This window comes from Tenrec ecaudatus, chromosome 15 (assembly GCF_050624435.1).
Source record: "Tenrec ecaudatus isolate mTenEca1 chromosome 15, mTenEca1.hap1, whole genome shotgun sequence".
In the NCBI taxonomy this organism is placed as follows: Eukaryota; Metazoa; Chordata; class Mammalia; order Afrosoricida; family Tenrecidae; genus Tenrec; species Tenrec ecaudatus.
In genome coordinates, this window is record NC_134544.1 from 56,348,288 (window position 1) to 56,375,546 (window position 27,259).

The 27,259-nt window shown below is 38.3% G+C and overlaps 1 protein-coding gene and 1 pseudogene across 1 annotated transcript in view; both read right to left on the reverse strand.

The window, feature by feature from the left end:
• Nucleotides 1-27,259, reverse strand: part of THOC1 (THO complex subunit 1) — a 61,071-nt gene that overhangs the window by 8,967 nt on the left and 24,845 nt on the right. The window contains exons 10-17 of the mRNA XM_075532914.1: nt 23,028-23,136; nt 21,436-21,567; nt 7,875-7,975; nt 6,530-6,596; nt 6,282-6,332; nt 6,128-6,198; nt 5,446-5,541; nt 4,875-4,940 (exon numbers count right to left, since the gene is read on the reverse strand). Of these exons, the coding sequence (XP_075389029.1) occupies nt 4,875-4,940; nt 5,446-5,541; nt 6,128-6,198; nt 6,282-6,332; nt 6,530-6,596; nt 7,875-7,975; nt 21,436-21,567; nt 23,028-23,136 (693 nt within the window). The remainder of the gene's footprint in view (nt 1-4,874; nt 4,941-5,445; nt 5,542-6,127; nt 6,199-6,281; nt 6,333-6,529; nt 6,597-7,874; nt 7,976-21,435; nt 21,568-23,027; nt 23,137-27,259) is intronic.
• Nucleotides 13,387-13,481, reverse strand: LOC142428359 (U6 spliceosomal RNA; annotated as a pseudogene).

The following is a 27,259-nucleotide window of genomic DNA, read 5'->3' on the forward strand; positions in this document are numbered from 1 at the left end:
AATAGGGAAAAAATAAAAAAGTTAGCTCTTTTGAAAGGATTAATAACATTGATAAGCTACTGGCAAGCCTGATACATGAAAAATAGAATGTGAACATCATGAATAAGAAATGAAATGGGCAGCATCACAACAGAACCAGCTGAATAAAAAGGATAACACAATACTATGGACTGCACCACAATAAACATGAAACCTCTATCAGACTGAGACCTTCTAAGAACACACTGCCCACCTTAACTCACAGACTTGTTAAAACCTGAACCAACCCATACAAGAAATTAATGCCACTCCCCTCCAGAAAAAAAAGCCCAGGGCAGGACCCCATCCCTGGGGAATTCACTGAAGATATAGTAGCAACTCCACTCAAAATATTCCAGAATATTGAAAAGAACAATAAATTCTTGAACTCATTTAAGAAAGAGCATAACCCCCCCCCCCAATGAAACAATTAACAGAAAGCATAAACCTGGGACCCAAATCAGGCAAAAGATCTCACCATAATAAAAAAGAAATCTGACAAACCCAGCACCCATTCCTGAGAAAACACTCAACCAAATAGGAATGCAGGGGAAATTCTTCAACATATTAAGGGCAGATGCACACAAAACCAGGGGCCAATGTCTTGCTCAATGGGAAGAAATTGAAAGCATTTCCCTTGCGAGCAGGTTCCAGACAAGAATACCCTTTATCACCACTGTTATTCAATACTGTACAGAAAGTTTTACCTAGAGCCATTAGATAAGAAACAAAAATCCAAGGCATGCAAATTGCCAAAGAAGTAAAATTCTATTTGTACGTGTTATAATTCTAGACATAGAAAACCCTAAGGACTTGAGAAGAAAACGTTGGAACTAATTGAAGAATTTGGCAACGAAGCAGGTAACAATATTAACAAGCAAAAATGAATCAGATTCCTGTATACAAATTGAAGAGCTCAGGGAAGAAAAAAAATCAAGGAATAATGCTGTTCACAATAGTCACCCAAAAGATAAAATAGGTTTAATAAACACCCTTACTTTTGAGATATTGCCAATTTGTCGTCCACAGTGACAATTCACACAGTCGCATGGGCAGGACTGGTCAATTATTTTTAACCACAATTCTTACAAAAATGTTGGTATTTTTAAGTTACTGGATCTGTTCACTAGAAAATGTATATATAATATGTATACCATACAATTCAATAGTTTAAAGATATTAAAAAGAATTATGCAATTGTGTTGTCATTTTTATATGTACTCACCAAGTCAAATCAATGCCATCGAATCAATGCTGACTCATTGCAACCCTCTGGGTTTCTGAGACTGTAACTGTTTACAGGAGTAGAAAGCTCAGTCTTTCTCCCTGGGAGCTACTGGTGGTTTTTGAACTGCAGGCCATTCAGATCCCAGCCCACGGGTAACCATTACACCACCAGAGCTCTTTATATGTATCAGCAAGAATCTTTTTTCCTAGGTCTACAAAGGTTGCTACTTCTGGAAAAATTTCCCCTTTGCCTTTATTTTTTTCTATTGTATTTACTTTTTTTGAATTGGCAGGAATCTAATTTTCTTTTATTCCCCCACCCCTCCATATTAATCTTGCCTAAAGTTTCTGTAGTCTTAACATAAAACCACAATCCCTCCTCGAAAAAAATCCGGACCCAAAATGCAGTCTTACTGATCCTCTCCTACGTATTTTCTATTTTAGAGAACTCTAATTTTATTTCAACTTTCTACTTTCAGTTTACAATGGTCTTCTTTGAACACTGGACTTTAAAGACTAAAACAAAACCTTAATGCCCTATGTTCTGCTGTATCTAACTGAGGTAGAGTCCAAATGTTGGAATATTTTCCTAAAAGTTTCACTTGTAATTTATTCTATTTTCTAATTTCTATTATGATTTTCTCCTTCAACCAAGAATTTACAGAAATAGGGAACCTAAAGTTTGTGATATTTTTCCACAAATATTTTGAAGTTTCAACATGTTTTAAATTTTTGTAAGTTTTTGCTAATGATGTACAATTTAATGAACTATCATCACTAGACCAAGTTCGTTCAAATCTTCAAAATTTTGTCTTACTTTATTTTATAAATATTTAAATACCAAACTTTTAGTACACTGTAGATTAGTCATTTATTTTAACTGTCAAGTTTTTGAGATATTATTTTTAGGAAATAAACATTTTAAAAAGTCTATATATTTCTGGTGCATTTCTTTATCTCTTTATGCATTGTTGCCTTTATTTTTAATAATGCTTCTTGTTTGTTTTTTTTTTCTTCTTTTACATTTTATTAGGGACTCATACAACTCTTACCACAATCCATACATATACATACATCAATTGTATAAAGCACATCCATACATTCCCTGCCCCAATCATTCTCAAGGCATTTGCTCTCCACTTAAGCCCCTTGCATCAGGTCCTCTTTTTTTTCCCCCCCCTCCCTCCCCATTCCCCCCTCCCTCATATGCCCTTGGTAATTTATACATCATTGTTTTGTCATATCTTGTCCTATCCGGAGTCTCCCTTCCCCGCTTCTCCGCTGTCCCTCTCCCAGGGAAGAGGTCACATGTGGCTCCTTGTAATCAGTTCCCCCTTTCCAACCCACTCACCCTCCACTCTCCCAGCATCGTCCCCCACACCCCTGGTCCCGAAGGCATCATCCACTCTGGATTCCCTGTACCTCCAGCCCCCACATGCACCAGTGCACAGCCTCCGTCCCATCCAGCCCTGCAAGGTAGAATTCGGATCATGGTAGTTGGGGGAAGGAAGCATCCAGGATCCGGGGGAAAGCTGTGTTCTTCATCGATACCACCTCACACCCTAATTAACCCATCTCCTCTCCTAAACCCCTCTATGAGGGGATCTCCATCGGTCGACACTTGGGCCTTGGGTCTCCACTCTGCACTTCCCCCTTCATTTAATATATCTATATATACATATATATACATACATATATACATATACACATATATACACATGCATACACACACTTATATCTTTTTTTTTTTTTTTGGCATGGTGCCTTATACCTGGTCCCTTGGGCACCTCGTGATCGCACTGGCCGGTGTGCTTCTTCCATGTGGGCTTATTTGCTTCTGAGCTAGATGGCCGCTTGTTCACCTTCAAGCCTTTAAGACCCCAGACACTATCTCTTTTGATAGCCGGGCACCATCAGCTTTCTTCACCACATTTGCTTATGCACCCATTTGTCTTCAGCGATCCTATCATGGAGGTGAATAATGCTTTTTGATTTAAGATTCTTCTAACATCAACATAACTGTTGTACCTTTTTCCATCCTTTATTTTTAATCTTCCCATATTCTTACTTTTCAGGTGTGTATAAGCATATAGATGAGTTTTTGAAACACGATAGTAAGTCAAATGTATAGGGTTTCAGTTTATTTCAAACATGTATGTTTAAACAAGTCTCTGAGACCAGTGGATGCCTGCAGACAATCTCTCAGTAACACACTTGTCTTAGTCTCATCAGGATGCTTTTAAAAATGAAAAAAAAGGGTCAATCAAAAGCACAGTTTCTGAAGGGTTCTTTTGGATAAATGAAATTCAAGGCAGAGAGGTCAGCTTTGTTGTGACTAATTTTTGGAATTCCTGATAGACTTTCTCCAAGGACACAGAAAGCTCACAGGGACTCAGGAAACTTGTAGAAAACGGAAAAGTACTGATGAGGAAAAGGCCAACAGAGTTCTACCAAGGGATTCCCACAACAATGAGCCTGGTTGATTCGAGGAGGGAGCACCGACCTATGAGAATGAGAATTTCACTGGACGATCTCACCCATTCACCCTATAGCCTTGATCTTGCCTCTTCACAACTTTTTGTTAGTTCTCCAAACAGACTGCAAAGGAGCATGTTTTGAATCACTGGAGGATGCCCAACTTGTCGTTTTGAGGTGGTGTCAATGAAAGAACAAAGAATTCCTCGGGGAAAGTTAGAGATGGAAATGCTGTCTTCAGACAGGCATACATCTAGATGAGAATTATGTTGAAGAACAGCTTCATAGTTTGTTATTTTTATTCATTAAAGGCTTCTATGAGTTTATAGCAATAATTTTGGTTTACTCTTATATAATGCTAATTTCTAATTAAAGAATTCATTTACAATTGATTGTTATTACTTACTTTTGAATTTATGCTGTGCTTTCCTCCTGCATCTTCTGTTTGATTGCTTGATTTGGTATATACACTGAATATATTCTATTTCTTTTACATATTCAGCTTATTAACAAGGTGTTTATGTAGCGATCCTCTTTCCAGAGCTCCGGTTCTTCTGTTTCACAGTTGGATTAGAGGACTGTGTTTGGCAGAGAGGCCCTGGGTGGTGCAGAGGGTTAATGCACTTGGCTTCTAATGGTCACTTGTTTCAGTGCACTCAGTGTCCGAGAGGAAACTTGGTGATCTACTTCTGCCTCCCCCCCACCCTCTGCCCCCGGTCTGTTCATTGATGGTAATGTCTCAGTTTTAGGTTGGGGGTGGGCGGTGTTGGAGGCAGGGAGGAAGGCTTTAATTTTCAGTCCCACATGACTGATAATTTAACTTGTTGCAGAATTCGGATGTGATACTTTCCCTTAAGAGTTTAAAGATACCCCTCCATGGTCAAATGGCTTCTTCTCTTCTTCTGGAAGTCTGCTGTCAGTCTACTATTTGCTGTTATTTGCTGTTTAAAGAAATTTCTCACTCATGACACTCCTGATTCGCTTTCTGGGTGATTAATTAATAATAAAATCTTTAACTCATTAGTTATTTCTTTACTGGAGGCTAGTCCACGATTTACATTAATGACTACACTTTGGTGATTCTTCATTGTTAACAAGATAGACAAAACACTTTGGGCAGGAAATAAAATAGCAACAAGATACTTTAAACTTACCTTGTCTCTGATTTACAAGCTTCCATATTATCAGGACAGAGATTCCAAAGCCTTGTTAGCTCCTCACTACAAAACAGTCAGACAAATCGAAAATAAATATTTATGGTCAGTCACTATCCTTGTATGCCTCAATGTAGAAAGAAAAATAACACAAACCGTGGTTTGTGGGTGGTGATATTATGAGTTTTCTTTTTCTCCTACGCAATTTTAAGAATTCAATTACTAAAAATATTCAAGCACACCGAGAGGTAAGACACCCAAGGATTGTGGTACTTTGATACAACTAGAAGGAAGATCCCTTTAAATAGCAGGATTCTATTGGTGACACATAGACGTGACATATCCTAGAGCCATGGGTTTTAGGCAGCGGGGTAAATAAAGGACTGCTTGTAATGTAAGTTAAATGAATGTGTAGGATTTATCAATAGGGTTGGTTTGCTTTAGTTCATCTATGCACATATAAAATACACATCCATCTTTTATTTGGATATGAAATAGTAGAGAGGTCCTAGAAACATCTTCAAAATATTGAAATCACTAATAACCCTTGTAGGCTACCAAGTTAACTTACTTTCCCATCTGGATTTTTCTGTTGGGTCCTTTCCCTAGGAAGTCCTCCGGTGCTGTTCTTTTCCGCAGGACTTTTGCAGGCTTGGAATCGGAGGACCTGTGGTACACAAGACCCACAGCATTTGGGGGACTACAAATGGACAGCAGAGATGGGAGTGTGTAATGTAAAAGAAATTTAGTTATTGCTTTATTCCTAAAGAAGACAAACAACATGGTGGTTCAGTGGTAAACTGCTCAGCGAAAAGTCACCCTGTGGGAGCAAGATTTGACTGACAGTCTTATTTCCACATAGATTACAGCCTTGGAAACTCCACGGGGCAGTTCTCCACTGTTTCAGGTGGTGACGATGAATTGAAAGTGACTTGTCATCAGTTTCATATATTATGTTTCCTATATTATGATAGAACAATCATCCATAAGACAAAATATCTTAAAATGGGGCAAATTGTAAGAAGTGAATATATACAAACTTTTCCACAATTAAAAATAAATCAATTTGTTCTGGGAATTGAATGAAAATATATTTGAAGTAAAAAAATTCAAACTAAAGTAATCAAAATAGTTACATTCTTAAAAAGTTCAACTTACATTTTTTATGAACTATATACATATTATACATAGTGTAAAAACAAAACAAATTTTATTTTGAAGTATCTTTGTTTCTTGTGGTGACTAATGTTTACCTTTCTTTCACAAAACTGGGACAGCCTTCATTTTTCCATGAGTTCCAGTTTTCTTCAGTGTTTAATATATGCTGTGAAAAACACAGAAATTATATTTGCATAGAAATACTTGAAATTCTAATTAGTAATAGGAAAAATGTAATATAAAACATACCTCTACCATCTTTGAAAATCTTTCTCCATCGGGAGGGGTTTCAGATAGTAGCTGTGATTAGAAAGAATATACTAAGCTTTCAACAACTTTCTGCATCATAGGAGTGGTTTGCAGGCAGAGAACCAAGAAGTGTCTGTGGTCTTGTACCTGAGCTTAACTTTATCCTTATTTTCCTATTTGGGGCTGAAACAAAGAAAATTCTAAATTTCCATTTTTTTCAATCATGGGTTGTCGCATGTTGAACTTACTTGATAGACTGATTTTGTAGTATCTTCAATCCAGAGTGATTGCTCATCAGTTAAGACATAGTTTGAACTAGGAAATAAATAAAGACATGTTTGAGTTATAGCAATACATGTTCAATTTTAAAGTTAATAAACTGCCTTTAAAAAGCACAAGGAAAAAAAAAAGACCTGATCCTCCCCACCACCCCAAAAAGAGAAAAATAGGACCTGATCCCAAGGGCTCAATGGAAAGTAAATGTCTAGAAAAGAACGATAGGATATATGTACTAGTATGTCGGATAAAAATTGATGTATAGATTGTAATAAGCATTGTAAAGCCCCCAATAAAAAGATTTTAAAATAGCACAAGGCATGTAACAAATAAATTAGCCACACTGTATACAGTGACAAAAATTACCAAGACAAGGTCACCTAAGGCAAAATTAGAAGAAAAAATTCTTATACTTCATCCTCAAGAGAAGAGAAATGAAGAAATGAAGACAAGGGGAAAAGGGAATAGCCCAGAAAAAATATATTCCTATACATTATAGACAAACATATTCCTATAGATTATAGATAAGCAAGCTATATTTAGAATACAATGGAAAAAAAACTCCAGTAAAGGCTGAATGCAAAACTACATTACTAAAAAAACTGAAATCAAACCTGTTTCTGCGGAGCGGATTCTGTGTTGTTAGAGAGGAGAACTGCTCCATTAAATTCACACTATGTGGTAGGCGCTTTACAGCCATCCCACCGATACTACTGGATCACTATGAGCCCAAGCCAGAGTACCTTATAGGGATTGTTCACTTAAGGTCCTAAACAGCTGTGTGTATGTATTTAAAGTGATTCAGTGACTCTAGGACCACAAAGCTTATTCTCGGTATACTTGATCAGTATACTGTCCTGTACTGAACTACTAAGATAGCCAAGAGGATCGGAACTAACATGTTTGGGTGCTTACAGTGTGTCATTACAAGTCTGAAAGAGCTGACTTGCGGGTACGGGCTATCAAACTGGAATTCAAAACAAGCAGGCTGTAAAGCCATGGTCTTTACACAGCTACATACCACCAAGCAGCAAAGAGGTCTACTTCACTAGGGAGAGCGACAAGAGGAAACGGTCTGTACCACCTCCCGGAGGAGACATCAGGAGCTTCCGACTGAGTGCGGCGACACCCAAAGAAATGGAAACCCATTTGTGCACCTATTATTTTTAACAGGAATCCCTAATTAGCTATGTTTTCTGCAAAAGATGTGGTCTACGGATGTAGCCCTTTTTCATAAATTGGGATTAACAAATGAAACACAACAGCACCCAGTCCTTGCTAATATATATCAATCATTTACTGGCCATTTTCACTTACCTTTTGAATTTGACCTGCCCCTTGAGGTATTGGAATAAAATGAGGTACTGCAACAGGATGTGCCGACGAAAATTACTGTCACTCAGCTGTAAATCCATCAACTACTCAAAAAACAAGAAAACACATACACATAGACAAAAATCAAGTTAAGCTCTGGTTATAGGTACAGGTTATGCTATTACAGATATGGAAGAATCAATTCAATTAAAACACAAACAAAAGCACTGGAGCTCTCCCTGCCTCTAGGGCATCATGAGTGCACACACCCACAGACAAAGCAGCAGAGGCGTTTAATGTGGATTAATGACCACAATATGCTGTGAGAAATTCATGCTGGTGGGTAACAGTATTATATCTGCAGTCCTAGATGAGGATAAATCATGCTAGAAATATAAAGAAATAATGAACAAAAATAGGTTCACATAGATATAAACAGTTATTAACAGGTGTCATTCATTTTTGCCTCGCTACAAAATGCCAACAACAGAATTGGTGCTCAGTAATAAATGAATGAAAAGGAATTAGAGGTAAAGAATAATCTGTGAATTAAACTCAACCCCCTCCCCAGATTTTAGAGAAAACTGGATAGTAATTTTAAGTTTAAAGACTTTGAAGGGTATTCATGATGACTTTGTTGCCTGCAATCTTGGTGGACTTTCTGAGAATAATTTCCAGCAGTGAGGCAGGTCTTTCTCTGACTAAGCCCACATAAGCTCTGAAAGGAAAGCTGATCTCTCAGTCAACTAACTTATGATGGGTCTACCTTCAAGACTGAACCACCTGGCAAGTCTCCTTCATTTAAGACACCACAGAGCCTTGAAATTTGGTTTCTGCCTCAATGTCCCGAGGTTCGTAAGAAGATTTTACCCAGTCTGACAGTCCACAGGCATACCTTTCTCACACTGCTGGCTGTGGGCACCAGCCACATGTCTTCCCATTATGTATCGCTATCTGTACATACATACATATATCTGGCCTTCCAGTTGTTATCCCTCGCCATTAGGGACTGAATATTTGATCTGCTATCAGATTACATAAATATTTATCTCATCCCAAAGTGGCTAATTTGAATAGCAATGCCTTACCCAAACTGACATCATTGACCCTGTTTAGCCTCCATTCCTTGACCTTGAATCCAGAATCTTGACATCATCTCAAATTTCGCCACCTACTTGAAGAGCCACAAACTATACCTAGTCATCAATATAAGTTACTCCAAAGAGGAAATTTTTAATTCAAATCTTATAGCCTCCTATCCTTCCAGGGCTACCACCTCAGGTACTTTCAATATATGGAGTACTTGGACCTTAATGAGACTTTAAGTCTCTTGAACCTGCTATTTTTGGCTTATTAACTTTCTTGATTATAATCTTTTAGTCTAGATAAGGAAACTTTAGATCAGAAAATGTTTTCTTAAGCATCAGACCATGGATACCTCAGGCTTTGTGAGTCAAGAGGCAAACTAAGGATATTACACAAGTGCTCACACAAAAAGTGTAAGAAGCCATGGGCTGTAAACACAAGACACACACCAAAGAACAAAGTGAAACAAAAACCCCACAACCAACAACCAAAAACAAGCAGTGGATTTGGCTGGTGGGGCACAGCATACCATCTACAGTCAGTCTAAACACCACAATCCATCTCTTCAGCCATTTCCTTGCAAATTCCCTCAATATACTCGTCCCATACTTCTGTCTATTGGGAAAAACTGCAACCTTGGTTAAAACCAACTGTTAGTCACCCTCTCCACGTCAACACAGAAGAGCCTCCGATGTACGCTGCAGGTGGTTGTGTACCGCTAGGTGGCCTCCGATGGGACCATCTTCCCTGTCCCTGGCCAGCAATGTCTTTTTCACTGCTGTTCTCTCTTCCCCATAGCAAGTATTTGTATCAAAAACCCCACAGAAAACTCTTACTCAGTAAATAACTACCTCTGCCTTCAGGGAGGAGAAAAATGCATTAAAGTCCAAGTAATTTAATTTCTTTGCCCCCAAAGTGCACATCACGAAGCCCTGGTGACGTAGTGGTTAAAATGAGCTGGGCTGCTAACTACAGGGTGAGCAGTTTGAAGTCACCAGCCCGCTCAGAGAGAGAAAGATGAGGCTTCCAATTCCTGTAGAGTCACAGTTTCAGAAACCCACAAGGGCAATTCTACCCTGTCCTACAGGGGTGCTGTAACTGGGAATGAACTCGATGGAAATGACATCAGTTTTTGTATTTTTTCAAACCTGTAAATCAGCCAGATCCATGTGCTTGTTTTCTTCAGTCACATCTTTAGTCTAGGGGCCATCCTCCTTCCATTTGGATATTCCTATCTCCCTCAGAACTAAGTTCCACAAATTAACTCTCATGTCTTTCATCTCTTCTTGCCAAGCTCCTTTCCACGAGGATTAAATAACTTCAAGGGAGCTACATCCTAACTTTACCCTCCCTGTAACAGCAAAGCTTCTGGAAAGAACAGCTATGTTCATAGTTTCCAATTGACTGTTCAAGCTGCTGCAATCACAGGCAGACTACGATGGTTTTTGCCAAGAGAACCAATGATTGACTTCTTCGCCCCAAGTGAACACTGTGTAGTCCTCCTCATCCCATTCGCTGTTCTGATTCCCTGAGGTCATGCTTCTCCACCTTTTCTCCACTAGTGTCGTGGCCGCGCTCAGTCTCCTTCGCTCAGCTCCACTTCTCTCCTCTAACTGTTCCTTTTCTTCAGGATTTGGTCTGATGCTTTCTTTCCCTACAGTCTCTCCTCCTGGCTGATCTCAGATGCTCCATGACTTCAATTCCATTTATAGGCCAGTAAACCCCAAATCTGTCTTTTCAACCTAGATTTCACTCCTAAACTCTCCATCTGCACAGTTCACTAACCACTACACATCTCTACTTGAATGTTGACGACACTTAATTTTCCATGCCAGGTTGCTCTTTTCTAGTATTTGCTAATACAGTGAGAGACACCACTATCCACACACCCATTTGCCATGGTAATTCTAGAACAGCTTCCTGGAGGTGGTGGCAATCTCTACTATAAGCAACAGAAACAAACCTGAAGTTGAGTAAGTAGGAAGTAGCGAAATAGGAGGGATACAGACTCTGAGCACGTTAGAGTCTGATCTATGTTAGGTTTAGAGTGGACATCTGAAGCTAGGTGCTCTATAACAATTATTCATCTATCTTAGGCATTAAGTTCTTTTTACTCCATTTCTTTCTCTCTACTAGAAAGACAATTTTTCTTGATAGAAACAATGGATTGAAAACAGGAATCAAAAACACACTGAATCAGAGTGGGAAGGGTCCACTGTGATCGTTACAGTTAATTGCTTCGCATTATTCTTAAGGAAACAAGATCTAGAGATGTTGCCTGGAAGGGCTATTTAGTTACAGGATCAAATGGTAACCGACATGCTCTATGTCATACATATTTTTTCTAATGCTACTTTCCTTTATTCTAAAAATACATCATTTACATCATGTTATAGGTAAGATATTTCTTTTTGAATATAGGTAAGATATTTCTTTGTTTCTTGAACAAAGGGCTCTTTATTGTTAGTTTTTTCCTCATGTTCTACCTTCCTATTATTCTAAAGTTAAAAAGGCTCATGCTATTCTTTTCAGTCAACTTAATGGCCTGTCAGTTAATCAATTATACATATAAACAATATTCTGGTTGACATGAGTATGAAATCTTCCATTTTTGTCACTTTAACATAAAATATTTCAAAATATACACTAAAAAAAAACTTAATGAAAATCTAATTTGTCATCAACACAGTAAAAAACCTCCTGAGACAAATAAGGAAGTCAAATGAAAACTCTAAATGCTTTCAATGTACCCATTTTCACCCTAGATCAGAAAAATAAATACAGGTTCCCTACTCAACACGTTCTTATAGAGAGAACTAGGATTTATGAGTTTAACTGTCATCACTATATTAGATACAAAATTAGGATATGTGTACCTCAATTATAAAATTATAATTATAAAATTTAACCAAGTTATAAAAAGTTTAATTTCTAAGAAATATATAAATATATAAACAGTTGTATAAAAACATCTAAATCATAGATGTATAGTCTTACCACCCGTAAAAAAGTTCTTAAGAAAATGAAACATTTACTTTCAATGTCAGGGTCTCAGTGTTCCCACTGAGTGAAAAGATAAGCACGTGCCCACTGGAAGGAAGGAAACCTAGCTTTCACCCCATTTCTTAAGCTAACAGGTAACTGAGACATGATGTCACAAGAATCCTTCTATACTAATGCCTGTGAGGAGAATTTCACTATAATACTTACTCAGTAAAATCACTCCCAGAAATTTAATTTTTTATCCCATCTCACTTTATGCTCCTATCAAGGCAAAACATAAGCTCTTTGTTTAACGATTCACGAGCTTCAGGTTTTAAAAAGATAGCATTACAGCCCTTTCCTTCATCTAACTTCAGTGTAAAACCAGTGTCAACAAAGAGCCCACCATGGACCTTTCATAACCCAAGACTTTTCTGTCTTCAAATGGCTAAATTAAATGAAACTTCTGAAATAATATCATCTATTTTAATAATTATAAGTATATAAACATAGACACAGGCTTTAAAAAGACAATCTCTACTACCTGGCAAAGTTTTAATAGTTTTTATTTTCCTAAAGAAATTGAAATTCAGGTACAAAAAACCCAAACCTATGTAAGCCACTACATAATGTATGTTTTTGGCCCAAGTATCTTTAACCACATATGAACACACTTGTTCTAATTCTAAAATGAACGTGTTATAATCAATTACTGGTACACATATTAAAGATACTTCCTAAAATTATTTTAAAACCAGTTTAAAACTTTAATAACTCATTAAATATATTATTTGATATAACAAATATACATACAACCAAGTATACTTCTAGCTAATAAACATGTGTACACTGTGAAAGGAATCTGTGTAACACAGAGAAACAAGGCTATGTCTTTGGGTATATAGTATATCCTCAAAAACAGTAAAATGTTCTTTGCTCTTTATATGGGAAATAGAAATTATTGGCTTTATTAGAGAACATTTTCTTCTCAAACGTCTGTTAACATTTATAAAGATACTGACCCAATTATTCCTTTGTATTTATTAGGACCGTGTAGTGCTGTAAAAAAAGATGAGAGCTTTATTTTCCTGAGAAACTGAACTTAACTGTCCTTTTGCAATAGCTATTGCTCATTTACAGTCTTCTGACATAGCAAAGCTGGGTAATTAATTCTCATTTGCCTTGCTGCTTGTATCTGACTAGTCTCTTTGGCCAACTCTTTCAGAATTTGTCTTCAAAAATTAGGCTCCAAATTTAGAAAGTAACCCCTGGAAACTGGCTGCTAAGCAAGAGGTCACCCATTTGAACGCACCAGCCATTCTATGAGAGAAAGATGTGGCAGTGGCTTCCTCAGAGAGCCGACAGGGACAACGCTACTCTGATCATCCGGGTTGCCCTAAGCAGGAATTGACTGTAAAACAGTGCATTTTATTTTATTGTTATTTTTTAAAACATGGAACGCTTCACGATTTTGCGTGTCATCTTTGCGCAGGGGCCATGCTAATTTTCCAATTTTAGTATATGTGCTGCCGAAGCGAGCACAAAACAGTGCTTTGTAATCAACCATCATGCACATCTTAATACCGAAATAATTCTTTTACATGCTTCACAGTGCTAAAGGAGGAATCCTTATACCCCAGAGCATTTTAATTGGGATGCTAAGTTAGAGGTAAAGCCTCCCTTAAAACTTCCGAGTATCCCCCAAGATTACTCATAAGGAGCTGGCAGTTCTCCATGTCATACCACTAACAAAAACAACAAGAAAAAAATCAGACTCTTGGCAGTATACTTAACTGCTATTCCTGAACTACCTTGCTATGGTAACAATGGAAATGTGTTGCTGCAAATAGTGTTTGCAATCACACCTTCAAACCAAACCCACTGCCACTGAGCAGATTTCAACTCTTAAACTCACAACAGAATAGAATTATTCCTTACGGTTTCTGAGACCGTAAATCTTTACAGGTATAAGACAACTTTCTCTTTCTCCCTTGGAGTGGCTGGTGGGTTTGAACTACTGACCTTTGGGTTAGAAGACCAATGCCAAACTCCCAGAGCCTTCAGGGCTTCTTAATTATGCCCTAATTATACCTTAGGCAATTTAAAAAAAGCGATTCTTATAAATTGCAAAGTCTCTTTGTTTCTAGAGGAAACATCTATCTTTAAGAAGGAAGGTCTGGAGCTGATGCCAGGGGCTTGGGTGAAGAGATGTTTTGACAATGATGAGGGTAACGAATGTACAGATGTGCTCTATACAATTTATGTATGTACGGATTGTGATGAGTTGTATGAGCCCCCAATAAAATGATTTTTTTTAAAAAGGAAGGTCTGAAATGTGCTTGACACAATGGATGGATGTATGGATTGTTATAAGAGTTGTACGAACCCCCAATAAAATGATTTTTAAAAGGAAAAAAAATAGGAAGGAAGAAGGTCTGATAATTTATTTGTAGAACCTATGCCTACTGGTAGTTGCCACATCACTGGCTGGAGGTTATGTTTCCCCCCTAAGGACCACAACCTGACTCTAAGGAAAAGGATGACAAACACTTGTAGGCCAAATACAATGCCCTTCTGGGTGACAATCCCCCCCACTAAGGGGGTTTCTAATGACAAGAACACTTTCATCTATCTACCCAGCCCCGAGTGGCAGGTGGGAGAACTAGGCTCCAGATAATCCTATATACTTTACATGTCACATTAGCTAGCCCCCACTGCCAAGGAGCAATATACTGTGCTATCCCTACAAACCAGTTTGTCCATATTTACCAAATCCGCATCTAGAAATTGAGGCACAGTACCAGATGGAAGACTAAGATGTACAAAGGGGCTCCAAAAAGGTTAAGGATAATGGAATTAAAAGATAATGGAATCTTACTATCAACTTTTTGAGGCCCCCTAATATTTCAATGGGATGTAGCGTAGGGAATTTCATGGATTTAAAGCACCAGGCAAGGTATTACAGCAATGCAGGAATGCTTCATTCAGGGAAGGAGCAAAACTTGTCAAACAGCGGTTCTCAACTTGTGGGTCACGACCCCCTTGGGGGTCGAACAACCCTTTCACAGGGGTCGCCTAAGACTATGGGGAAACTCATTATGATTTACATTATGATTCCTAATAGTAGCAAAATTATAGTTATGAAGTTTCAATGAAATAATTTTATGGTCGGGGGTTATCATAACATGAGGAACTGCATTCAAGGGTCGTGGCACAAGGAGGGTCGAGAACCACTGTTGTCAAACATTGTATACTTTACTTTTCATGCTATCAGTGGTGGCAGTGGTGTTCGAGGTGCCACTGAGCTAGTTCTGAGTCACAGTAACTGTGGTAGTTGCATAATTTTTGTTGTCAACTTGAAGATACAAAAGCCTGTCAATCAGGCCACAGCCTGATGGCACCTCCTGGTGGGTGTGGCTTCCCATAAGGAAAATCCTGGGAATTTCCTCGCTCTCCTCTCCGCCTTCACCTTCCTGCTGCCAGCACTACCACCACTGGATCCCTGGACTTGGCACCCACCAGCCAGTTGTGCTCTGCCGCGTTCTGCATCATTGTGTATGGCTTCCATGAGTCTGAAGAGGGATTTATGGGCTAGTATCCAACTCACTTTTATTATTACTTAATACAAAACTTTCTGCCGCATAAAGGAGCGCCACTGAATTTGTTTCTCTTGTCTGGCTGGCAACAGAAGGAAAGCACCACCTTGTTTGTACTACTCTCAGGATTGTTCTTATGTTTGAGCCTAATGTAACTCCTTATAAATATTTTCACTGAGCTATTAAGTAGCAAACACTGGAAATATACCAAGAAAATACAAAAAGCATACAAGGTTCCTTATGTACATCTAAATTTAAAATAAGGTTGTTGTGTAAGAGGCAACAATGAAGAAAAGTGAACAGAGGAGTGGATGCAGAGTGATTATCACTGACGAAAGGGTTGATAAGGGATGCAGAAGGGAGGTGGGGGATACTGAAGGGAAGGAAAGGGCAGGTCAGGAACAAAAAACGAAGAGGGGAGCAAGCACTAGAACTGACTGCACAACTTGTTTTAAAGGCGATTTATCATGGGGGTGGGGGGTGTTCTAAAATTGATATGGTAATGATTGCACAATTCTCCTTGATATGATGAATAACTGAACTACTGAATTATATGATATGGAAATTATGAGCCAATAAAACTGTTATTAAAAAAAGATGAACATGTGAAACATTTACCTGACTCACCTTCTATTTGTTAAGATTCTCCTATGCGTCTTTCCTTTTTCTACATTGTATGTTTTAATCTTCTCCGAGCTATTTTCACCTCATTTCTAGATGAACTAACAGAATTCCAATGCCTAACCTTGAAATTGCATACTTTCCTAACCTTTGGTGAAAGAAAGCTTGGAAAAATTCAGAGGCATTCCTGAGAAAGCCAGTTTTCATAAAGTGGTGAATAGAGAATGATATAAGAGCATCAATTCTAAATTCTCAATACAAAGTGCGACTTTCTCTGAAAATGTGATCATTATAAAGTCCTTGGAAACAGAACTTATATAGAAAAATATTTTAAGACATTTAGAGTTTTGAAATAGCTGACCTCTTCGGAAAACATGTAAACGGTCACTCCTCTATGACTCCAGCTCTTATTGGTTGTTTTACTCTAAGTTTCTTTTCTTGGATAATACTGTTTAAATGCACCCCTCCCTCATCTTTCTGAAGGTAGAGCTCTCTGGGAAGATTCCTTGTGAGATTACAACAATGCTTTCCAAAGTGGGCAATCCTACCCTGGGGCTCTGGAATGATGGGGGTAGGGACTTGCAAAAGTAGATACTTTAGATTTTATCCTGCTTTATAAGCTAGTGTATGAAAGTTTTTAATTGCTAAGGAAACTCTGAGTAATTTTTTTTTCCCTGAAAAGGGGGTAATAGGCCAAATAAGTTTGGGAACCTATGATTTAGAAGAAGAGCTTTGGGATTTAATTCTCTTCTTGTTCATAAGGAGTCCGGGGGGCATAGTGGGTTACGCATTGGGCGTAAGCACAGGAGAAATGTGAGTCTTGCTCCTCTTCCACAGATTTACAGTCTTGAAAACTAATGGGGCACTTCTACTCTGTCCTCCAGTATCGTTATGAGTCAGACTTGACTCAATGACAATGGGTATTATACATAAGAGCAAATTAAAAACTTTGAATTCTTCATTTACTCAAATGTTTGTTCCATTTAAATAAACAAAAAGCTAGATTTAAAAAAACCCTCTGATCTGATAACCTAAGTTGATAAACTAGTTTACACTTGTTATTACTAATATATTCAGAATTATCTGGATCCTATTTTCCCCTTCCTTTCCTACCATCTGGTGCTTTCAATCCTGCCATACTATTGTTGCCTAGTTAATCTGAAATATAGCAACCCTACAAGATAGGGTAGCACTGTCTCATGAGCGTTCTAGACTGTAATCTTCACAGGAGCAGACAAGACAGGTCACTTTTTCCCAGAGTCCCAGGTGGGGTCAAACCACCAGCCTTTCCAATAGCAGCCAGAGCGGCACCATCGTACGCCACAAGTGCCTTGTTGCGTGGCCAGGAAGCCTGTATTTCCTTCCAGCTTCCCCTTTCTGTCTTCCGTTTGGGAATTTAAGGTTGCCACCACCCCTCTTTCCTTTTTAAATATGAAATAAAATCTAAAGTATTACTTCTGTCTTCCTGTGGATGAAAATGGACCACATCAGATACTTCTGCCTTCCCTACTCAGTTATTGTCATCTAGTTTAACATCCACATAAAAACAATCTTTTACATTTAAAACAATTTATAAATTGCTTGTGACTTTTGTGGGGGACCAATAGTAGATTGACAGTCGTATTGTTAATAATTCTGCCCATCACTGCTCTCTGTGTCCCACTTCTCTCTATGGGTTCAATTCCCTTCTTCCTAAAGAACATCCCTTGGTAATAGTTTTCAAAATGAGGGTCTTGGTGCATTAAATTTTCTTACTTATTTAAGGAAAATGGCAGGGGTGGTGTGGTAGTTGCAAAATCAGGTGTCAATTTACGAAGAGGTGGAATCTAGACTGTCAATAAGGCCACAGTTTAATGACCTCCTTTGGAGGCGCCACAGAAATAAATAGCTCACTAGAGGCCAGATACACACAGACGCTTTGCTTCGTCTTCCTGCTGACAGGACACACGGCGCTACTCTTGAGTCCTGGACCTGGAGGCTCCACGTGGAGACTCCTGCCAGTGCTGAGATGCTTCCACTGCCACTGGATCCACAAAACTTTCCACCCACTGGCCTGTGATCTTCCAGCAATCAGCCACGGCATGTGTTGCAAGAGTCTGCAGAGCTAATTACAGACTGGTATTGGACATAAGGGCTAATATCGGACTTAATCTGGACTGGGCTGCGTAATATACAATTACTTTCTTAATATACAATTACTCTTTGACATAAAGCAAACACAGATGAGTGTCTATGAATTTGATCCTCTAGTCAACCCGGACTAACAAAGGTGAGGACCATCTGCTCCAATGCCTGTCTGAGGCTCTGGAAACATGACGAGTCTCACAGAGAAGCAGTGCCAGCCATCACATGAGGGCTGAGCTATTTGGCCAGTTGACACAAATGATATTATACAGATGGTCCTTGGCAAAAAAAGGTTTGCCACTCTTGGTCTAGAGTGATAGTTTTTTTTCTGTTTAAAAATTCTCAACTTTTGGCATCCATTATTGATGATTAGAAATAATCCCAACGATGCAGCCCCCCTCCGAAAAAGTGCACTACAGAGGAGAGGACTGAAAATACAGCTCGGGGTGTGCTGAGAACACAAGGGAACCAACTAAGAGTGGAGAGAGAGCAAGTGGACTGCATCATGGCCAATCAAGCCCCAAGGGCAATATTCCTGCTCAGAGCAGCCAATGCATGGAGAGGACCATAGGGCCACGACGAGACATGGCACCCCCCGCTAACCCATGTGCTACAGGGGACAACACTGGAGACACAGTGAGGGAACTGTGCCCAGTCTGACCCCCTCCACACACTGGGCCAAACAGAAAGGGAGAGCAACAGAGCAGCAAGGGGAGCAAAGCAATGAAGTCCCCGAGGAACCCCCAAAATAGACTTCGGGGACAGGGCTTGGTAACTTATCAGACTCAATTGGAAAACATTCATAAAGGTCAACAGACAGACCTGTAATTATTTATAGGGTTGTTTTGGGTTTTTTTTTCCCCCATGTCTATCCATATAAGATGGGCAGGATAAACAATCCTGAGGAGAAAACAAGGACAGGAGGAAAGTAAAAGGAAAGATAGGAAAGAACTAGGAGGCAAAAGACATTTATAGAGGTATACAGTCAGGTACAAATGTAAATATATTTATGTATAACAATAGGGAAATGGATCTATGTTCCTATATTTATGTTAAGTATTAAGGTAGCAGATGGACATTTGGCTTCGACTCAAGTACTCCCTCAATGCAACACTTTGTTCTAATAAACTACACATTTGCTAAAGACAAAATGTGGTGAAGAGAGTGGTTAGTGCCTGGCCAGTAAAAGATATAGCATCTGGGGTCTTAAAGGCTTGAAGATAAACAAGTGGCCATCTAGCTCAGAAGCAACAAAGCCCACATGGAAGTAGCACACCAGCCTGTGTGATCACAAGATGCCAACAGGATCATGTATGAGGCATGAGACCCAAAATCCACCTGTAGACAATGGACATCCCTTGACAGAAGGGTCACAAAGAGACAAACAAGCCAGGGTGCAGTGTAGTATCGACGAAACATACAACTTTCCTCTAGTTCTTTAATGCTTCCTCCCTCCCACTATCATGAACCCAGTTCTACCTTACAAATGCAGCTAGACCTGAGCATGTACACTAGTACATGTTTAAGAGCTCCAAACACAGAATCCAGGACAAATGAACCCTTCAGGAACAGTAATACGAATAGTGATACCATGAGGGTAGGGAGAAGGTTGGGGTCAAAAGGGGGAACCAATTGCAAGTACAGACACATAACACCCCCTCCCCACCCACACACACAGGATGACAAACAACAGAAACATGGGTGAAAGGAGACAGTTTAAGATATGAAAAAACTGATAATTTATCAAGGGGTCATGAGCGAGGGAGTGTGGAAAAAAATGAGGATACTAAGGGCTCAAGTAGAAAAAAATGTCTTAGAAAGGATGATGACAACATATGTACAAATGTGCTTGACACAATGGATAAACAGCTTGTTAGAAGGGCTATAAGAGTCCCCAGTAAAATTATTTATTAAAATTCAAAAGAAATAGGCTACCAGTCAAGTAGCGGTTTCTGATATACCAGCCTTCTCTCTGGTAGCGTTAAAGGTTTAGCTTTATCTCTTCAGTTGTACCATAGTAGAACGAAGAGTGGCTTTAAATTGGGAACCGACTCTGGAAAAAATCATACGACTTTATAGAGTCATTGTTTCAGGAGGATATCACATCTACAGTCACAGAGGAAGCAGACAGACACAAATCTGTATCTTTAGCTAAATAAATTCCTATACAACCATGGCCTTAGTTAGGGCACTGGAGTATCTATCTTTCCTTAGCTTCCAGAGTGGATAAAGTTCTGCCCAAGCCCTTGGCTTCAAGCAGTGAATCTGGCTCCGGGCCGCTGTCCCAGTCAGAGTGTATGTCATGCCATTACTTATAGGCAAACTTCTAATTGTTACTGCCTCCATTTGGATACAGAATTCAGCAGGCCCAAGACTTCTCTTTCCCTTATTATGTGGCGTATCTATGCAGATACTTATCTTGTTTCTGGAAGCCCAACCTTATGGTGTTTTTTTAAAAGATCATTTTATTGGGGGCTATTACAGCTCTTAAAACAATCCATACATCAATTGCTATCAAGCATATTTGTACATATGTTGCTATCATTATTTTCTAAACATTTACATTCTATTTGACCCCTTGGTATCAGTTCCTCTTTTTACTCTCCCACTCCCTACTGTCATGACCCCTTGATAAATTAGAAATTGTTATTTTCATATCTTACACTGACCGCTGTCTCCCTTCCCCCAACTGTCTTTTAAGTCTCCTTTTAAAATATTTTATTTGTCACTGCTATGTGTGTACAGAAATAGAGGTCAAATACAGACTCAATGTGCTATTTGTAACTAGGAAACTTACACAATCCCTTAGCATTATATTTGAAAAGAATTTACTTATTAAATTGTATAAATAAATAAGGAGTTTTGTACCTAATGAAGATCATTTATAAACCATTTTCATAAACGAAAAGTAAATCTTACCACGAGGTTCAAAAAATATAGCTGAAATTAATTAAACTGAATTTCTTCTCAAATACTTAATGTGGAACAACTTCTTTGAAATCACATTCTTTTATTTGTTCAAGGAAGCAATGGGTCCCTAAGGCTAACATGAGTGCAATAAGAAATATGAAACATTTCTACTGAACTTAAGACTATCAACTAAAGAGGGGAAAATTTTTTATCATACTTAAAAGGAAAAAAAACAAGAGTTATACCTTTTCACTTGTTAAAAATTTTGCAAAATATACATGTTCTCCTCCTGTTTTTAATTCTTTCATTTTTTTCCTTGAGGCTTGTGTATCATCTAATTTATAACTTTTGAAAACAGCTAAAACTTCTTCGGAATACTGTAAAATAAAAAAAAAAATTATCTTGCATTACCATAGTCAATGCTTTCCATGATTAAAACACCCAGCCTGTACTTAGACTGTAAGGAACGCTAAAGTCAGGTAGCAAAATGTGGGGAAACATTATTCGGTGCGAGATTTCATGGTATTTTAAGAATAGGAACAAATGACCGACTGAAGAAATGCCAGAGGGCTTTAAATGGGAAAGCTTGTGGGAAAGCCCCATCATCTTTTATTTCCACTTTCCCACGAGCTCTGTGATGCTCTTGAGTACGGTCTTTCTTCAGCTTTGTGAAGAAGGCCGGGTGGCCCAGTGAATAGATGCTGCAAAGGCAGCAGTGTGAAGCCACCAGCTGCTCCCTGGGAGAAAGGCCTTCAACGGCATGGAGACTCACAGGAGCAGTGCTGCCCTGTCCCCAAGGGAGGGCACTGTAAGCGGGAACTGACTTGACAGCAGAGGCTGGTGTGTGTGTTAGCAGCAAACAAAAAAAGCGATGTTTTGCAAGTGTACTGATTTTCACCCAACAAGAGTAGTCGTTTAATTAGCTATGGGAACTTTCAAGTATTTGACATGCTAAAGATTGTGACCAAACAAAACGACAATGTCCAATTCTATCCAGTTATTTATCACCTACCACACCTAATCTAAATTTGGACAGGTCCCTTACAAAACATATTGCATATAAAGTAACTGTAAAAATAAGAACACACACCATAGGCACTTTTTCAGATCTACCTATTTATCGTGGATTTTGAAGACAACAAAAAAGAACAACAGATCTTGAGGAAGCCAAGCAAATTCAGAGAATTCTTGTAAATTGAGGATTGACAATCACTTTTCCTGCAAAATGTTAGATAATTTAAGACTTTGCAGTCCACAAGGTCGGATTCCAACTACTCAGTTCTGCCATTATAATGCAAACACAAGCAGAAAATTCATATGTAAGCATGAGTGTGTCCAAATATAGCTTTGCTTATTAAATCAGGCAGACGAGATTTGGCCAAAGGGTCACAGTCTGTGGACACCGTGCCTAACAGGTTAGCTGAAATAATTTTGTGCAAAGTCAAGATGAGATACTGTGCAAACATTCATCAGTTTATGTTGATGACAGCACACGACTTTAAAAAACAACAACCAAAAAACCCAAACTTATTTATGTATTATTTCTTACAATAACTTGCTGACATTGGTGGTTTAAATATGAATTGTAATGCAATGTCCATCATTTATAAAATAGGAATAGACATCTGTGTAAGAGGCAGAATTCTAATTTCTTACAATAACTTGGTGACATTGGTGGCTTCAGTATGAATTGTAATGTAATGTCCATCGTTTATAAAACAGGAATAGACATGTGTGAGAGGCAGAATTCGATCGTGTGCTGGTCAAGAGTCACATTTCGGTTTTGTCATTAGTTGTAACATAATAGGCTTTTGATAGTCTGTGATTGGCAACTCACCTTGAGAAAAGTTTTCCATGAAATCTTCTCATAACATTGCACAGGGTTCCTGAAGTAATCCTGAAGTGACCAGAATTTTCTATATAGGTTGTAATCAATTGGAATGGAACTAATAAACAAAATGTTATATATCAAATCAGTTTCTCAGACTCTATTAGAAATACCTAAATGCCCCTAACTTTTCCTAGTCACAACCCATAATGCCCCACGCCCAAGAAATTAAGAACTCTGGCCTCTTTCCCCAGGAAAAAAGGCATACTCACACGTATAATTTTGTAAATAATTTCAGAGAATTAATAGCATTCTTTGTAGCAGAGAGATAACTACTCCCCTCTTCACCTAGTGGCAGGAGTTCTGGCTGGTTCATGATTATTTGGAATTCAAGACTATGTAGACTGTTGCCTAACTACATGTACAGCTAGCTGTAGTCATGTGATTAAAATTTGGCCAACTGGTTGGGAGTAGCAGTCACATGTACAATTTGGGGGCCATGTTCTTCTATGACCCCTTTTCATTTCCCTCCCTATTGGTCAGACTAGAAGAGCCCTGTTGGCACAGTGATTACGAGTTGGACTGTGATCCCAATGGTCAGCAGTTTGATACCACCAGCAGCTCCGAGGGAGAAGGTTGGGCTTTCTACTCCTGTAAACAGTCACAGTCTTGGAGACTACTCACAGGGGGCACTCTGAGTCAGCAGTGAGGTTTTGTATTGTTTCGGTTGGCTAGAACGCAGATGTGGTGGTGAGTCAAGCAGATTATAGGAGAGGGGAAAATGCTAAGGATAAAGCAGCTCGAAGGAACCGTGTTCCTAGACCACCTCACTGCATGGTGCTGCCCTACCACCCCTGGACTACACGTTCCTTGGTTTTTATACAAGAACTAATCAACATTGATGTTGTTTAAAAGTCAATGTCAATCCATGTCACATCTTAATAGCCTAAGAAGTCCTAGTAAGTCCTTTTTTTAGTGTCTTTATTTAATGATATTACTAATTCAATAAAATTTGGCTGTTTTAACTTACAATGTCAGTATACATGCTTTCAATTTATAAATCTATGCTATAATTTAATTTTTAATGTTAAAACATATTGTTTTAACAAAATGTTTTAATGTTCAATACAATTCAAAATAGCCAATAAAACTTTTATTATTATTCATATATAATGCTTGAGGTTTTGATTAACTCAGAATTTCAAGTATCTATAAAAAATTTCAACAGCACTCCTATAAAAATTAATTGTCAGGAAAACACAATTGTGCATTACTTTATACTGTAATCTTTCAAAATAAACTTTAGAAACTTTGACCTATGGATTATAGCTAAAATTTTCTCTAAATTTCATGGCTATAAAAACTCTTAAGAGCAAAGCTATAATTTCATAGGAGAAACAGGGCACTGGTTTTGGTAACTGATAATAGTACCATGATCTTAGGTTCTATTTCTTCTTTTCTAGCCAAGAACAAGAAGTAGATTAAGCTCCATCTCTTATCTTTGGGACTGATATACGCAGAATTATTTTTTTCCTAGTGACCAGGTTGCATGGTGGAAGAAAGCCAGAGCTTTCTGCCTCCTTCAAGAGTTCCAGTCTCAGGAACTCACAGAGGCAGTTTACCTTGTCCTACAGCCTCACAATGAGTTGGCATCAACTTGCTGGCAGTAAGAGGTAATATGCAGGGGATGTTATATCACCTTTAAAAGCAGATGAACGTTATACTGTAATACTGTTCTGAAGTTAGGGGGTTTGGTTAATATTAAGAAGTCCTTAGTGGGCTTAAGTGGAGAGCAAATGCTTTGAGAATGATTGGGGCAGGGAATGTATGGATGTGCTTTATACAATTGATGTATGTATATGTATGAACTGTGATAAGAATTGTATGAGGCCCCTAATAAATTGTTAAAATTAAAAAAAAAAGACTATTGCCTGTCTTTGTAAGATAATGATTTAATCACCCTAGTTCAATGTTGGATTGACAGAGTGACTGGAACAGTGGATTTAAGCAAACGCTATTTGTGAAGATGACGCAGCACTGGGCAGTGTGTCATTCTGCTGGACAGAGTCCTTCTGACTCTGAACTCACTCGATTGCACCTAACAACCAAAACTTTCTGAGGATTTCTTTGAGTGCCATATTCACTATTTTTTACCATGTTTATGTGCATTTGATGTACATCTCTTGTAGAAAAAACATGGCTGGCTCTTGATTTTCAAAATTTATTCTGAGGATCTCTCTCTTTTAATTGTAGCTTTATGTTCATTTACATGTAATGCATTAGTTAATATGGTTCCTTTTTCTCTATTGTTTGATTGCTATGATGGTTTTTTTTAGTTAGTCCCTTCTTTACTGGTTTACTTTTTGATGTTTTAGAATTCAATATTTTCATTTAATCCCACTAATGATATTTTTGGCTATATATTTCCATGTTTTTGCTAGCGATTGCTCCCTAGATAATGAAATTTTAACCTTAGAATATATAATTTTTCCTTATGAGAAATAACATGCCATTCATATCTTAATGCATGAGATTTTGTCTCTTATAATATATTCTATTATTATTATTTTAACATTGATTATGATGGAGTTATCTTTGTTTATTTTTAGGCTTCTTGGTTTTGAGGGGCTTCTTTGATATTTGGTTAACTATGTTCACCCAATTTTTTTATTTCACATAAATTCTGTCAGTGTCTTTTCTTGTACATCTGTAGCACTAATTAAATAAAATCTGTTCTTCTGTCCCATAAAAAAAAAAAAGAAGTCCTTAGTTTGTATGTAACACGAAGAGTTTAGAGACGAAAAGTACAAGCTAATTTACAGGTCTAAAATTCAATTTTCTATAGAAAACTTAGAACAGATAAGTAAATGATCTGAGAGTTATCTAGGGTGAGGTGGCGGCGGCATGACTGAAGACAGCAGCAGACTCATCTTCTGTTTACAAAGCTTACTCGCCCATCTTCCCACTTGATTAAATGTCAGCTTGCTGAAGCTGGCGCCTGGATCACTGAAGTTATTGGCACCAACCAGAAAGATGCGCAGGATTCATCATGCCTACAAAATGTATAAGTGGTCCCCAAAACAGAAAGATTGTGGAATTTCCTTTGTCCTCTCTCTCTCTCTCCTGCCCCTGCTTGCTACCTGAAAAGCCTGAGGCTCTTGACACTTGGCAGGGTGGACTCTCTCTGCTGTCCTTTTCTCGGAAGCAGAAGCCAGTGACACCAGAGTCTTTTCACTCTTTCCTCACCAGACGCTGTTATAATCTGTGAGTGGGTCTTCATTAAACCTGTTTTTCCTCTGCCTTTCAGTAACAGCGGTTCTCAGGCTTTCTATACCTTTTAAATTAGCTAATTCTCTGGCTTTAAAGAGCCAACTCTAACTTTTCTTCATGCGGCTATATGAAACCCCATTCACCTCATTTCCTTTGAGTTAGTTTCCTGCAAACCTCATCTCCCTCCAAAAAAGTATTAACTTTCTTGCTTTGTCTCTTGTCTCTGAAAGATCTAACAGATAGCACAAGGAGTTCTGATGGCAGAGTGGGTTAAGCACTGGGTTGAAAACACAAAATCCATCAGCTGCTTTGTGGGAGAATGATGAGGCTGTCTGCTCCTATAAAGATATACAATCTCTGAAAACCTATGAAGCAATAACTCTATTGTTTTATAGGGGTGCATTGATCCTCAATGGCAATGAATATGGTTTGGTTTTTTAGAACAAAAGGGAAAGCATTTTAGTAAAACAAATAAAAGTCTATTAGAAAGTAATCTAATTCATATGATTAATGATATAAACTAAATTAATAAGGCAGTGTTCTAAAGTATCTTCTTAAAGAATAATTTTAATGGTTTAAAGGTATATGAAGTGGCACAATTCAAAAATGTATACATATGTATATATCATTTATCTTACACTGATATTTCTATAAGCATGAATCGCCTGGAATAAAATTTGAATTTAGAAACCAGTGAAAAAGCCCCTCTGCACTGAAACAGTAGCCGCAGAGGTTACAGCTTTCTTCATGAAGAGGTCTGCAAGCATGTACAGGCACTCATCCAGACTACAATGGTTTTGAATGATGCATATGTGACATTACAATGGTTTGGTTTTATGTGTATGTCACAGACTGAATTTTATTCCACTAAATCTGTGTTGCAAATCGTGACCACATGCTTGTGGTTATAATCCTATTTGGGAATGGGTTGTCTGTGCTATGCTTTTGAGACAGGATTAGTATACGTTCAG